Source organism: Ahaetulla prasina, chromosome 1 (assembly GCF_028640845.1).
Source record: "Ahaetulla prasina isolate Xishuangbanna chromosome 1, ASM2864084v1, whole genome shotgun sequence".
NCBI lineage: Eukaryota > Metazoa > Chordata > Lepidosauria > Squamata > Colubridae > Ahaetulla > Ahaetulla prasina.
The window spans coordinates 303,168,887-303,184,459 of NC_080539.1; the positions used below are offsets into that span (position 1 = coordinate 303,168,887).

The 15,573-nt window shown below is 40.0% G+C and overlaps 2 protein-coding genes across 5 annotated transcripts in view; one reads left to right on the forward strand and one right to left on the reverse strand.

Annotated features, from left to right (window-relative positions):
- Positions 1-8,203: 8,203 nt before the first annotated feature.
- LOC131187579 (uncharacterized) lies at positions 8,204-15,042 on the reverse strand. Its single transcript, XM_058161992.1, has 2 exons — positions 14,104-15,042; positions 8,204-10,892 (listed from the first exon to the last, which is right to left on the reverse strand). Exons 1-2 carry the CDS (start codon positions 14,552-14,554, stop codon positions 10,243-10,245), a joined length of 1,101 nt encoding a protein of 366 aa, XP_058017975.1. The 5' UTR covers positions 14,555-15,042; the 3' UTR covers positions 8,204-10,242.
- Positions 15,043-15,144: 102 nt separating this feature from the next.
- Positions 15,145-15,573, forward strand: part of CDAN1 (codanin 1) — a 36,998-nt gene continuing 36,569 nt past the window's right edge. Inside the window, exon 1 of one of the 4 annotated variants that reach the window (XM_058161989.1) lies at positions 15,145-15,404. In XM_058161989.1, the coding sequence (XP_058017972.1) occupies positions 15,312-15,404 (93 nt within the window). In that variant the 5' untranslated portion in view covers positions 15,145-15,311. The remainder of the gene's footprint in view (positions 15,405-15,573) is intronic. The other 3 variants (XM_058161988.1, XM_058161990.1, XM_058161991.1) reach the window with 3 other exon arrangements.

The window sequence follows — 15,573 nt, forward strand, 5'->3', positions numbered from 1 at the left end:
ATTGAAAGACTGAATTAAGGAAACAAAGTCAATTTGGTAATGTTTTTTTTTTCTTAAAACCTGGAAGACAGACTGTATAGTGCTAAAACCAGTATCTCTCCCCTGTATATAGTTGCTGCTGCTAGGTAGAAATAATTTTCATGGACCAGAATATGGATTGATCTTTTCCATCCTGGAGCAGAAGAGGGAACACATAAATAGTCCATTGGGGATTGATCTTTGCTGAATTGTGCCTATGTTTTGTGTGCTCATATATAAGTATTTCATTTCAGTTTGGCATAAAGTGGGAGCCACTGAGCCCTTCCCATTTCTCTCTCCTTCGCAAAGTAACAGCTTAGGTCTCAGATCTGAGGCGTTTCAGCTATCTGGACCAATACAAAGGAGAGTAATATTAATGCTGTGTTGACAGGTAAAAGCTTGCCTTAAAAAGGATATGTTATACAGTTCCTCGGATTCTCTAGAATAGGTTCTCTAACCTCTGGTTGCATGTTGTACCTCAGTGATCAGAAAGTAAATATCTAAGTCTTTCCCTTTATTAGTGAATTATTCATGGCCTGTTATGTTTTATGTTTTGCCGTCTTTATTGCAAAAAAATAGATAAAAATCCTAATTAATATTAAATTTCAAAGCCAGAGGTGACCATATTAATTTGAAAATTCTCAACAGTCTGATTTTTGTTTTAAATTAGAAAATCCATCCATTATTTATTCAGAAAATGCTATTTCAAGGATAATACAATGAATTGAGATAAAAAGTATTCTGGAGAGGTAACTTAGTAGCATCAAGAATTTCAAACTTTTCTTTCCTTGCGTTCAGAGTTCAGATTAGATGTCTTACCGTTTTTGCTCAGTCATTCAGAAACAAGGTATTGACAATGGTGTCTTTATAATGCTCATTTGTACATAAAGATATAGTTATTTATTTTACCCCATTTGTATCATATCAAGTTTTTGTAAATGTTTTGAGTTCTGTTTTTAAATTATTTTGTATTTTATTTTTATAAACTGGTTCTAAATAAAAATCATTCAGCATGCAAACAACATTGACTAGATTTGTCAGTTTATTTTTAATGGAACTCATCTAAAAATAGTTTTGGATATAATGTAAATTGGAACAAGCTATTAAAAACAATATTTTTCCTCTCTGGAAAATGAAGCTGGTGCTGAAAAGAGGAATGCAGATCTGTGAAAGATCAGCTTTGAAATGTCAATAATTAATGCAGCATTTTAATAAATAAAAATATTTAATAAATTATGGAGTGCTGAAATAAAGATGGATAAATATGGATGTTTTTCTGCTTGCTCTATTTCTTGGTAGCACATCCAACCAATCACTGTTGGATTCACCATATCCCTATTAACAGAGCTTGGGTGCTTAAAGCCACAATTGAACTTGCCCATTTTCTCCCATTTTACTTTTATTGCCACAGTTGTTAAGTTAATAATATGGTTGTTAAGTGAATCTGGCTTCCCCATTGACTTTACTTGTCAGAAGGTAACAAAAAATGACCACATGACTATGGGGATGCTACAACAGTCATAAGTGTGAAAAACAGTCATAAGTCACTTTTTTCAATGCCGTTGTAACTTCGAATTGTTACTAAATGAGCTGTTGTAAATCAAGGATTACTTGTATTTTGCTTTTAAAAATGTTTTAGAATGCAGTATTTTGCCATAAAATAAATATAAAACAGTTGAATATTAGTATTAGTATTATGTTATGTTATGTTATGTTAGTATTAGATTTCTTTTTTAAACATCGAAGTTTAATATTTTAAATCTAGGGAATTAGAAAATCAGAATCAAAAGTATTTTGATAGTTAATATCAACTAATTGTATATTTAAATATTTTAGCAACAAATAGTATGATTATATTTCTGTGTAATGTACTGTTTTTTTGGACACTGGAGTAACTATGCATAAGGTTTCTAAGCATTGTCAGGGTTTGTATGCTGATGTGTAGTATATCAGATTTCTGCCGTAAAACTCTTCCTGTTTAATCATTATTCACACATTTCTCACAACTGCATATGTCAGTAGGTCACAATGACCTATTGTTATCTGAGGAAAGGTCACTTTTTTTTTGCAATCTTTGAATTACTGTCTATACCTGTATTGAACCATTCACTCTAGAACAGCCACTTACTACAGTGGTGTACAGGAAGTGAACCTTGTATGAGAACAAGATGCCAGCTCTGTTTCTATACTTAATTTGGCAAAGGTTTAAACACTTCATCTTCCATTATTAGCAATGTTCTACTGTATGTTATATAGCAAAACTAATTGATGAGGCACTGATAAATGAACATATTGTAGATCTCAGACCAGATATGGCAACATGTGGCAGAATCTTTTAACTCCCCACAATATTTATCATATTTTATGGTGGCATAAAATAAGAGCAAAAGAATAGACCAGAATATATCAAGAAATTTAGTAATACGAATAGAAAAGATTTCTTATCACACTTATATGCTGATCATGTACTAGCGTCAAATTTCTTGAATGATTAATGATTTGTGTGTAGTTGTCATACTTCTTTCAGAAAATGAGATATGCTATACTGCAACCCTAATTTATGCTTCAAACCTGAATGATTTCAGTCAAGTTCCAAGGGCAGACTTCTTTGCCTCTGACACTAGTCTATAGTTAAAAAGTGTTACTAATATTTTAATATTAATAAAAGCTAGGCACAATTTTACAAACTTCTACACTATGTTGCGTATATATGTGTGTGTAAATGTGTATGTAAGTGTTTACACACAGAGAGAGACACACACACACCATAGTGTAAAAGTTAGTAAATTTATATTTATTAATGTTAAAAATTAATTAGAGTACATCATTTCACCTTTGAGACCAGGTGGGGTCTAACCCTTTACTAACTTGTGGATTTCAAGATGGCTGGCTGGGGAACTCTGGGAGTTGAAGACCACAAGTCTTAATATTGTCAAGGTAGGAATTCCTGTTTTAGATTATCTAACAAAATATTTACAACTGCCAAGGATAGGACAAGAAAAATTTACAGGAAGACAGGGATGCAGGAAAGATGTTATTTGTGACACATTTTTTCTGGTAAAGTATTTGGAATATTTTCTTATTTATTATACTTGCCACATTAAAGCAAAGCACTTTTCTACAAATATTTGTATAGAATCCACTCCATCTTGAAGATTTAAACTGGTGCTGTTTGTATGCTGCTTCAGTAAGATTCAAAAATAGCATTTTTATGACAAAAATACTTTGAAGGAGAGTTAAAGGAATCTTAGTTTAAATAATACATACTTTGAGGCAAAGCATATTATCAGAGGATTTTCGGAAGCCTCTAATAATAATTAGCCCCAACTGCTATATCCAAAGCAAAAATAGCTTAATTAATGGGAAAACCACTTACCTCAGAAGGCTACCGGAATCACAGTTCCTTTCTATTGAAATAGAATCTTAAGAACTGAGGGCTAATATGAATGAAGATTCAAGTTGATTCAGTATCAAATCATTATGTGAAAATTAACACAAAATTTGCTGTATATCTTAGGCTGGCCCAAAAAGGATTAATAGAACTTTAGAAATCAACCTATGTAAATATATTTTCTGACTTCAATAATAAGTTATAGTGGACAACTACTTTTTTTTTGTTATTGGGTTCTGAATTGGAAGGTTATTCCATTTCAATTTTCAGGGGTGTTATTACAGCATTTATCTTACACAAAAGAACAATAGTAATATTTTTTCCTTTCCCTTCATTTTGCCCAATTCTCGGAATCTATTCAGACAAAGCTCTGAAGTTTTCTTGGCAAAAGTTTTTGCAAGTGGTTTGCCATTGTCTCCTTCCAAGGGTTAACAGAAAGTGATTGGTCCAAGGTCACCCTGCTGGGTTCATGCCCAAGCAGGACTAAAATTCTTGGTCTCCTGGTTTCTAACCCGATAAGTTAATCACTATACCAAACTGGCTGTCAATGGTAATAATAATGGGCCACAAAATACATTTTTTTCAACTTGAATACTTGAAGATTTATAATCTATTTTCGCTAGTTGTTCAAAGTCTGATTTGATTTGTACGAATCAAACGAAGAGTATAAATAGAATAATGCTATTGTGTTACCTGTATTCAAAACTGAATGATTTCAGTCAAGTTCCAAGGGCAGACTTCTTTGCCTCTGACACTAGTCTATAGTTAAAAAGTGTTACTAATATTTTAATATTAATAAAAGCTAGGCACAATTTTACAAACTTCTACACTATGTTGCGTATATATGTGTGTGTAAATGTGTATGTAAGTGTTTACACACAGAGAGAGACACACACACACCATAGTGTAAAAGTTAGTAAATTTATATTTATTAATGTTAAAAATTAATTAGAGTACATCATTTCACCTTTGAGACCAGGTGGGGTCTAACCCTTTACTAACTTGTGGATTTCAAGATGGCTGGCTGGGGAACTCTGGGAGTTGAAGACCACAAGTCTTAATATTGTCAAGGTAGGAATTCCTGTTTTAGATTATCTAACAAAATATTTACAACTGCCAAGGATAGGACAAGAAAAATTTACAGGAAGACAGGGATGCAGGAAAGATGTTATTTGTGACACATTTTTTCTGGTAAAGTATTTGGAATATTTTCTTATTTATTATACTTGCCACATTAAAGCAAAGCACTTTTCTACAAATATTTGTATAGAATCCACTCCATCTTGAAGATTTAAACTGGTGCTGTTTGTATGCTGCTTCAGTAAGATTCAAAAATAGCATTTTTATGACAAAAATACTTTGAAGGAGAGTTAAAGGAATCTTAGTTTAAATAATACATACTTTGAGGCAAAGCATATTATCAGAGGATTTTCGGAAGCCTCTAATAATAATTAGCCCCAACTGCTATATCCAAAGCAAAAATAGCTTAATTAATGGGAAAACCACTTACCTCAGAAGGCTACCGGAATCACAGTTCCTTTCTATTGAAATAGAATCTTAAGAACTGAGGGCTAATATGAATGAAGATTCAAGTTGATTCAGTATCAAATCATTATGTGAAAATTAACACAAAATTTGCTGTATATCTTAGGCTGGCCCAAAAAGGATTAATAGAACTTTAGAAATCAACCTATGTAAATATATTTTCTGACTTCAATAATAAGTTATAGTGGACAACTACTTTTTTTTTGTTATTGGGTTCTGAATTGGAAGGTTATTCCATTTCAATTTTCAGGGGTGTTATTACAGCATTTATCTTACACAAAAGAACAATAGTAATATTTTTTCCTTTCCCTTCATTTTGCCCAATTCTCGGAATCTATTCAGACAAAGCTCTGAAGTTTTCTTGGCAAAAGTTTTTGCAAGTGGTTTGCCATTGTCTCCTTCCAAGGGTTAACAGAAAGTGATTGGTCCAAGGTCACCCTGCTGGGTTCATGCCCAAGCAGGACTAAAATTCTTGGTCTCCTGGTTTCTAACCCGATAAGTTAATCACTATACCAAACTGGCTGTCAATGGTAATAATAATGGGCCACAAAATACATTTTTTTCAACTTGAATACTTGAAGATTTATAATCTATTTTCGCTAGTTGTTCAAAGTCTAATTTGATTTGTACGAATCAAACGAAGAGTATAAATAGAATAATGCTATTGTGTTACCTGTATTCAAACCTGAGGATGACCATGTATGCATGTCCTATAAAAATTCCTTACACTTCAACGAAATTGTCTCCGATTGATTAAGAATGAGTGTTTTAAAAGGTGATTGTATTATCCATAAACATCCAATGGTTTTAATATGAAGCAATTCGAAATGAGGCATGTCTATATGAGACTAATGCATTAAAACTCTATCTGCTACAAGAAGCCTAAATGTATCATAACAGAATATTAAGATGGAAAATACAATGTAACTAAACCATCAGATGCTGCCTAGAATAGTGGTAGCCTTTTACACATTTGAAATATTTTATAGACAAGTAATTTTATACGTATCTTATACGTATCTTCAATTTTATATATATACGTATATATATAAATATATATATATATATTTATAGAATAGAATAGAATAGAATAGAATAGAATAGAATTTTATTGGCCAAGTGTGATTGGACACACAAGGAATTTGTCTTGGTGCATATGCTCTCAGTGTACATAAAAGAAAAGAAATATATATATATATATATATATATATACGTATCTTCAGTTTTATAGTTGAAGATACGTATCTATCCCAAGTGATTCTTCACAATATTTAAATTATATTCATACCTCTAGAAGTGCCTTGATGCTGAAATTTCTTAATTTGCTTCTAAATTCTCATTCAGTTCTGTGAATCTGGCAGAAGGCACCCAGTTTATTAGTATCTATAAGAAAGGCTACCCAACATCTGAGGGCGGTCTTGGTGATGTTGTTTGGGATGAGTTTGACCCTGTGACTCCCGAGGACATGGACAGGTTGCTGGGTAGATTGAATGCCACCACGTGTTTACTGGACCCGTGCCCCTCCTGGCTGGTGCTGGCCACTCAGGAGGTGACACGAGGCTGGCTCCAGGGGCTTACGAGTGCTTCCTTGTTGGAGGGAGTCTTTCCGGCCGCCTTGAAAGAGGCGGTGGTGAGGCCCCTCCTCAAGAAGCCTTCCCTGGACCCGGCTGTTTTGGGTAATTATCGTCCGGTCTCCAACCTTCGCTTCGCGGCGAAGGTTGTAGAGAGTATGGTGGCATATCAGTTTCCCCTGCACCTGGAGGAAACTGTCTATCTGGACCCGTTCAGTCCGGCTTCCGACCGGTTACAGCACTGAGACGGCTTTGGTCGCGTTGGTGGATGATCTCTGGAGGGCCAGGATAGGGGTTATTCCTCTCCCCTGGTCCTATTAGACCTCTCAGCGGCTTTCGATACCATCGACCATGGTATCCTGCTGCGCGGGTTGGAGGGATTGGGAGTGGGAGGCACCGTTTATCGGTGGTTCTCCCCCTATCTCTCCGACCGGCCGCAGACGGTGTTGACGGGGGCAGAGGTCACCCGCGCGCCTCACTTGTGGGGTGCCGCGGGGTCGATTCTCTCGCCTTCTGTTCAACATCTATATGAAGCCGCTGGGTGAGATCATCAGTGGCTTCGTGTGAGGTACCAGCTGTCGCTGATGACACCCAGCTGTACTTTTCACACGGGCCACCCCAATGAAGCTATCAAGTGCTGTCCCGGTGTTTGGAAGCCGTGCGGGTCTGGATGGGGAGAAACAGGCTCAAGCTCAATCCTCCAAGACGGAGTGGCTGTGGATGCCGGCATCCCGGTACAGTCAGCTGAGTCCGCGGCTGACTGTCGGGAGCGAGTCATTGGCCCCGATGGAGAGGTGCGCAATTTGGGCGTTCTCCTGGATGCGGCTGTCTTTGAAGATCATTTGACGGCCGTCTCCAGGAGAGCTTTCCACCAGGTTCGCCTGGTGCGCCAGTTGCGCCTTTCTAGACCGGGATGCCTTGTGCACAGTCACTCACGCCCTTGTGACGTCTCGTCTGGACTACTGCAATGCTCTCTACATGGGGCTCCCTTGAAGGGCATCCGGAGGCTGCAGTTGGTCCAGAATGCAGCTGCGCTGGTGATAGAGGAGCCCTCGTGGCTCCCGAGTGACACCTATCCTGCGCAGGCTGCACTGGCTACCTGTGGCCTTCCGGTGCGCTTCAAGGTGTTGGTGAACGCCTTTAAAGCGCTCCATGGCATAGGGCCGGGTTACTTACGGGACCGCCTGCTGCTACCGAATACCTCTCACCGACCCGTGCGCTCTCACAGAGGGACTCCTCAGGGTGCCGTCGGTAGCGACAGTGTCGTCTGGCGACACCCAGGGAAGGGCCTTCTCTGTGGGGGCTCCCGCCCTCTGGAACGAACTCCCCCCAGGACTTCGTCAACTTCCGGACCTCCGAACCTTTCGCCGCGAGCTCAAAACTCACTTATTTATTTGCGCTGGACTGGGTTAGTTTTTTATGGGTTTTTAATTGGGTTTTATCGATGGGTTTTTAATGGGTTTTTAATGGGTTTTATTATTTGCTAAATTTTAATTGCGGCCAAATTGAATAAGTTTTTTAATGGTATTTTAATAGTATTTATTTTGTAATAGGAATGTTTATTTTATCTGGCTGTAAACCGCCCTGAGTCCTTCGGGAGAAGGGCGGTATAAAAATTTAAATAATAAATAAATAAATAAATAAACATTGCCTTAGAAATGTTTTTCATACTGTTTGAGGTTTAACATCTTTCTATACCTTTATGGAAATCTCTCAATATCATTCACACTGAAATAAAGTGTTTTGTGCAAAGACTTTTATAATAAATATATTGCTTTATACCCAGACTTCAGCATATTGGAGTGCCAGCACAAAGGTCAGTGTGGAATGGAACAATGTATGCAGTAGGGCCTTGAAAAGAATATGTTACTATTTTTACTTTAGTAACTTTAGTAAGATAAAACTCTCAAAATTGAATATTTTCAAGGTAAAACATAAGTGTGGTATAGATTATATCCTTCTTGGAGTGATGCTTTTTTAAAAAAAAATTCTCTGCTGTAGCAGGTCTACTCAGGATATCAACATCCTTTCTAATTAAAAAATCCTTATATGAATCAGGTACACTAAATTGTTTACATCTGTTATGATTTGTTTTAATGAAGGTTATTTTTAAAACCATCCCCCCACTTCACACACAAGCAAGGCTCATACCCTATACCAAGACACAGCTTATTGACTAACCACCATGGTAGGTGCACAAAACATAAACCATCTTGGATACACAATTCTCATCTTCCCTAGTGAGCCTGATCAAATGGTCAGGATCATGGAATAATAGTCCTTGGCTTACACCACCATTTGTTTGTAGCTAGAACTGTGCTGGGAAAAACTTATAACCAGTCCTCTCATTTATGACTATTGTACCATCCTCATGGTCACATAATTAAAGCTGGCACTTGGCAACTGGCATGTATTTACAATGGTTGCAGTGTCCCAGGGTGATGTGATTATCATTTGCGAACTTCCCAGCCGGCATCTGACAAATCAATATAAGAAACTGGATTTGCTTAATGGCCACATGATTCAGTTAATTGCAGTGATTTGCTTAACAACTCTGGGAAAAAAAAGGCGGAGAAATCAGGTGCAACTTACTTAACCACCACCTTAGTCATAAGTTGAGGACGATCTGTATTGTAGGTGATTTTGACTGTCTTACCTTAAGGCTACATTGAGCCTGGATAAGTATGATATATAAAGCATTATATTTCAAAACCTATAGAGCATAGGTATCAAACTTGCTATGTCACATTGCTGTCACGTGACGTTTTGCAATGTTTTCCCCTTTCACGGAGCTGGGGTGGATGTGGCCTCTGCGTGATGCATCCGGCGTGTGGGCTGCCATTTTGACACCCCTGCTAAAGAGCGTTTGCAGCATGGTAAGTCAAATATATCCCTTACTTACATAGACTTTTTTCCCCCTAGAAAATATGTCTCAAGAATACTGAGGTTTTTTTTGGACAAATTTCCTTTTATTATACAACAAAAGGCAACCTTCCCATTACTGCATATTTTGTGCAAAGTGTTTTGATGGGGAAGTTATATTCTGAACAGTGAGGCATGAGCAATAATGGAGGAATAATCAGGAAAAACTAGCAAGCACTCTGCTGGTGGTTTAGTACCTCAATTCATTCCCAATGCTAGAACAGATAAGATCCATATTATGGTGTATTTTATGGGAGAGGTACTATGGAGCATTTAAAGTAAGATTTTTTTTTTACCAATTCACAATTTAGATTGTTACAAAAAGATGTCTTATATGACATGTTTATAGCAGAAAAAAATAAAGTTGCTGCTATCTCTTCATCCTTGTTTTAAACTCAACATTAGAAATATCAAGATGTCAGGGTTTATTTATTTCCTCTTAGCAAGTCAATGTATGAGACATCAGCTAGGTAAATCCTATTCATTCTTACTTGGAAGTTAACAAGCCCAGGTACAGCAGGACCTATTTCTGAGTAAACGTATCGAAATGAGCTCTAAAAATTCACTTTAATATTAAATATTGCTATATTGCCCCTCAGTCAGTTGAATCAATTTGTAGCTAGTGTTGTTCCTCTTATGATACAGGCTTTCTGCATATGGGAATACTGGAGATCTCATACATTTAGCATTATCAAAAACGAATAGCCAGAGAAATTTGCTAACCATGATGCAGTGCCAGAGCAGGGTACAGAATAGCTACTCAAACGTCACAGTTGCTTTACATGTATTCAAGTCTTACACATCTGCAAAACAGAAATAGTAACAGCCATTTGAATGTTCCTTTTTAATAGGTCTGTGTGGAGGCCGAGGAAATTCTGAAGGGCCTGGTTCTTGCGACATTGAGCTGGAGCTGCAGCTGCTGCTTCTGCTGCTACTCCCAGCCACTGGTACTCTAACTCTGTCCTCGACTAAAGGGGACCCAGGACTCAGGTATCCTGCGGTGGTCTGGGTAGTGACAGTAGCAAAGGTAGTTGGACCGGCATTGTTTTTCACATATACATTTTTTATAGCAACTAACGTATGTGTCATGACACTGAGGCTGTTGTTGAGATCTTGCATTCCTTGGTGTAGAAGCCGAAGATTATGATTGATGCTATCGAACCCAGATTGAATGATATGCAGCTGATTCTGTTGGATCTGTAAGATATCATCTTCTGTAATTTCATTAGAGTCTGTCTGGGGTTGAGTTTTTGTTTTGGCTTTTACTTTTCCGCAAGGGCCTCCGTTCGGTATCCCCAAAAAAGGGAGCTGCTCCTGGCTAGGAGGAACGACTGCCATATCTTCTGAGCTTTCTTCTGGTTCCACTACTTTCACCACTATTTCTTCTTTTAGATTTATTTTCTCCACACACGATTGTTGGGATGGACCAGGGTCATCTGTAAAACCTAAAAGTAAAGGCATAAAATGTTAAATTTCTTTATGAATGGAATTCTTGATTATTAAGCCTGGGTATGACCAACAAGTAAAAAGTGACTACAATCATTCTGAAATGATGTAGTTTTCACTGGATATTATTACTTACAACTGTATTTCTATTTTCAACCAGCAACTGGACATATATTAATGAAAAGATGAATTGTAAATTGAATAATAGCAGAGAGAACACTATTTTTAAAACACAATACAATTTAACTGACAAGAGTACAGGGAAAAAATAAAAGTAAATATACAAAATATCTACTTGTGTTATTTACTGTACTTTTATTATTTACTGTACTTTTATCTCTTCAAGGAAATGAAAAAATGTTATGAGAAGAGCACTTCAAAGTGTTTATATATTAACATGCATAAAGGCCTTGTTTACGTTTTTTGTTTATGTACAGATGAAGAATTTCTTCATTATTGAAAAGGGTTTTTTTTCATAAAATGCAAATATTTAATTATTTTTTTTAAAGCTAATTAAATTTAAAAATTAACATGATGGTTTAGACTTCATGAATTAAAAATTAGGCTCAAAATTTCCTCCCTTAAAAAATGTTCTAAAAAAACTATGCAATTTTCCTGGATTAAATGAAGAACCTAAACAGTATTATGCCAAAGCTGCAAAGTGGTACAGAATTAAAGTCAGGCTAGAAACCAGGCAACTGCGAGTTCAAGTCCTGCCTTAGGTACAAAGCCAACTGGGTAACTTTGGTTAGTAATACTCACTCTCAGTTCTGAGAGGCAATGACAAAACATTTCTGAAACCCTGCCAAGAAAAATGCAAGGACTTGTCCAGGCGGTTGCCAGAACTCAACATTGACTGGAGGGCATTGTTTTTAAAAAATCAATGATTATGCAAAAAGATGCTGCATTAAGCCAGAATGTGGATTTTGATGTAGTGTGCTTCTATAAACCACCTACTATAGCTGTGCCAAAAGTGATACCATAATATTATGTATGAATGCATCTATTAGGTGTTGGGAAAAAGTATTTTTAAACACAGCATCGTTGCAGAACAACACAGAATATGATGCATGCAACCAAATTTTATTCTCTGTGGAATAATTCAGAGTACAGGATATCTCATTCAACATCTCTCACTGATTGCCCCATTGATTAAATCTTGCAGGGTTATTAACAGCTCATAAGCAGTACATAGAAAAGTAGAGCAAAGATATTATCTTTACTGGGGGCACTGCCACCACCATTTCTAATTTAAAATATCCAGCCGCATACACCGGGGAACACATACTAACATATCTTTAGATATTCCAGATCAATATACATAGTCCTCAACTTACAACGATTTGTTTAGTGACTAAAGTTACAACAGCATTGAAAAAAGTGATTTATGACGGGTTTTTTCCATCTTTACCATTGTTTTTTTTTATTTGCATTTATATCCCGCCCTTCTCCGAAGACTCAGGGCGGCTTACACCATGTCAAGCAAAAATCTTCATCCATTTATATATTATATACAAAGTCAACTTATTGCCCCCAACAATCTGGGTCCTCATTTTACCTACCTTATAAAGGATGGAAGGCTGAGTCAACCTTGGGCCTGGTGGGACTAGAATCTGCAGTAATTGCAAGCAGCTGATGTTAATAACAGACTGTCTTACCAGTCTGAGCCACAGAGGCCCTGTGTTTGCAGCATCCCCATGGTCATGTGATCAAAATTTGGACGCTTGGCAACTGGCATGTATTTATGATGGTTGCAGTGTCCCAGGGTTATGTTATCACATCTTGTGACCTTCTGACAAGCAAACTTAATGGGGAAGCCAACTTCACTTAACTATCATGTTACTAACTTAAAAACAGTGATTTACCTTAATAATTTTGTGGCAAGAAAGGCCGTAAAATGGGGGCTAAACTCATTTAACCATTGTTTTACTTAGCAATGGAAATGTTGGGCTCAGTTGTAGTTTTAAGCCAAGGACTACCTGTACAACTGATGTTCAGTGTAAGAAAATATTTCAGACCACAGATTTTTTTAAAAATTAGGATTACAAGTGGAGCCTAGTTGCAAGAAACAATCTTACAAACTAAAGAAATTCAACCTAAAAGTTTGATTTAGCTGAATGATACTCATTATCCTTCTATAAAATATGTGTATTCTGAATTAATTTCAACTCCTATACATTTCAGTGAAATAATTTTCTTGGGGTGGGAGAGATGTATAGTGTCTTAAATAATGGCGAGTTAAGAATCCATAAGTTTATCTACTGCAAATCATCTAAAACCAGACCAAGAGACGCTGAACTCTGTCTGCTCCAACCTAGCAACATTTCCTGAAAGAAGGGAAAGGATATTGACAATTGTCTTTGAAACTTTTCATTCTAAACCTAAGTAAGCAGGAATCTTCCAGTTTCTAATATTCTAACAATTGGCTCTAACCCGTCCCTTATTCTGCCCCTGTCCATTGGGCTATTTTCAAAATTTTAGCACAGTTGGAATGCTATAATCTATCTAAAGTTCCAATGTGTACTAAGACTATATCTCTGTTACAGTAAGTGAGAAATGCAAGCTACCCCATCTTTACTTTCTCTTCATTTTCTAGTTCGTTTTAGAGAGCTCAGCGGTAAAAAAACAAAACCAGCTCGTCCTACACTGTTTCATCTCCAACAGTTCCGTGGAAAGTCTGAACTACCTTGGAAAGAGCTCCCCCATCAATCTAACTGAATTGGCACGAGGCACTTTCTTGCATCCTGATACTCTTAATGTTCCCTATCTGCCGAAGGAATATTAATAGCATCAGCCTGGAAAACCAGTTCCTTAACCCAAAAGGACCCATTTCCAAGATGTTCGTGACCCACAGGGAACTTTAGCAGCATACATTCAACGCAACGCCAACTGCTGCGGTGATGTTAGTTGCAGGGGTCTCCAACCTTGGCAACTTTAAGCCTAGGGGACTTCAACTCCCAGAATTCCCCAGCCAGATTTGCTGGCTGGGGGATTCTGGGAGTTGAAGTCCCCTAGGCTTAAAGTTGCCAAGGTTGGAGACCCCTGAGTTAGAGGTTAGTTCTTATCCAAATTGCATCCAGAGAAACTGCGGGCAGGATGGCCAAGAGCCCCGAATTAACGGGGGACTATTGTTGCCCGCTAAGGGAAGGGCAGCCCCGCCGGACAAGGGAAGAAAGATGCTGCGGTCCGGCGGGCTCCTTTGCAACTCACCCATATCCGACACGGAGGAGGCTCTGGGCAGATCCAGGGTATCGATCCCCCCGACGATGGGCACAGCTTCGTTGGGGGCAGGCAGCCCCGAGGTATAGGATCGGAGGTGGTCCGGCGGCGAGGCGTCCTCGTTGCCAATCAGGAGGCCGAAGGAGGCCGGGTGGGGGGCAACCCCGCCGGCGCCGTGGGTGACGCGGCAGAGTTTGCTCCGGTCGCGGCGCTTCAGGTCCCGCCAGCGCTTTTTGAGGTCCTCCACCTCGCGAGGGCAAGCGGCCACCGGGTTCACTTTATGCCGGATGAGCTCCCAGACTTTGCGCTTCTGACCCGGGGAGGCCCGGCCAGGCCCGGCCGCGAACAGCACCTGCTCGTGTTTCAACACCTGCTCGATCAGCACCTCCGTCTCCGCCTCGTTGAAATTGGCCTTGCGCCGCTTGGGCGAGTCTTCCGCCATCCTAAACCTCCAGGGTAAGAGGGGAAGGAGGGGGGGGGCTGCTCCGAGAGTCCGCGATGAGGAAGGCCGCCCGCTTTTTTTATTGTGCAGCCACCGGCTCTAGGCCAAACCCGGGGCCTCGCTCGGAAAGCAAATACCGCGCATGAGAGGAAAAGACGCGCAAACCCCCGGCGCAGGCGCCCCGCTTGTTGACATGGGAAGGGGGGGGGTGAGGCAACCCTGCTGCCGCGGACCTCCTTTGAGCCCGCCCCGCTGTGAGGTCCACCAATCCCCAACTTCCAAAGCTTCGCCGCCTCCCAATGGGGTGCTTTGCCGGGAAATAGCTTCGACTCCTCCACTCGTCCGTACGTTTCAAATGCCCGCCCCTTGTCCGGAGCCGGAAGGTTCTGGCCACGCCCCATGTGCCTTTCAGCTCCAGGAGAGCGCGCGCTCTTTTTTTTTTTCCTTCTTCTCCCCTTGAGAGTTGTGATCGCGCCTTCCCGGCGGGCGGGGGGGGGGGGGCGGGGCAGCGCCCTCTCAACCCAGCGCGTCCGGCGTCCCATCCGTCTCTTTCCCCCCCCCGTGCGCTCCTCACGTGCTGAGCAGTAACCCGGAGTTAGAAGGAAACCAGACCCCGCCCCTTCTTTCTCTCCCCCCCTCCCTCTCCCTCTCTCCTGCTGCTGCTCAGGGCGGCTTCGAGGGCTGCAGCGAGGCGTGTTTGCGCGCCTGCCCCGAAGCCTGCAGAAGCGGCGCCTCTAGTTCGAAGGGCGGTGGGGGGATGGCGGCTGCTTTGGAGCTGCTCTTGCGGGACGAGGTGGCAGCCGGCGAGGTGGTGCGGTGGCTGAAGTCAAGCCAGAGATGCGCCGAAGAGGTAAAACGCGCAGCCAGCTTTGGCAACAGCGACGCTTCTTTAAGTTAGCCCTCCGTGGGGCGGGAAGTTGGCCGGGGCGGGGAAGTTTCTCCTCGCCTTCAAAAGCACCGAAAAGGAGGAATAGCGGGGGGGGAAAGCAGGAATAGTCGCCGCGCTTTGCCTTTTTAGG

What these genes read in the sequence shown, in the direction of transcription:
- LOC131187579 (XM_058161992.1), bottom strand. Translation starts at nt 14,554, where the DNA reads ATGGCGGAAGACTCGCCCAAGCGGCGCAAGGCCAATTTCAACGAGGCG. An exon ending in CTCCTCCGTGTCGGATATGG is followed by an intron (nt 10,893 to 14,103) that starts GTGAGTTGCAAA and finishes CTTTACTTTTAG; the next exon opens with GTTTTACAGATGACCCTGGT.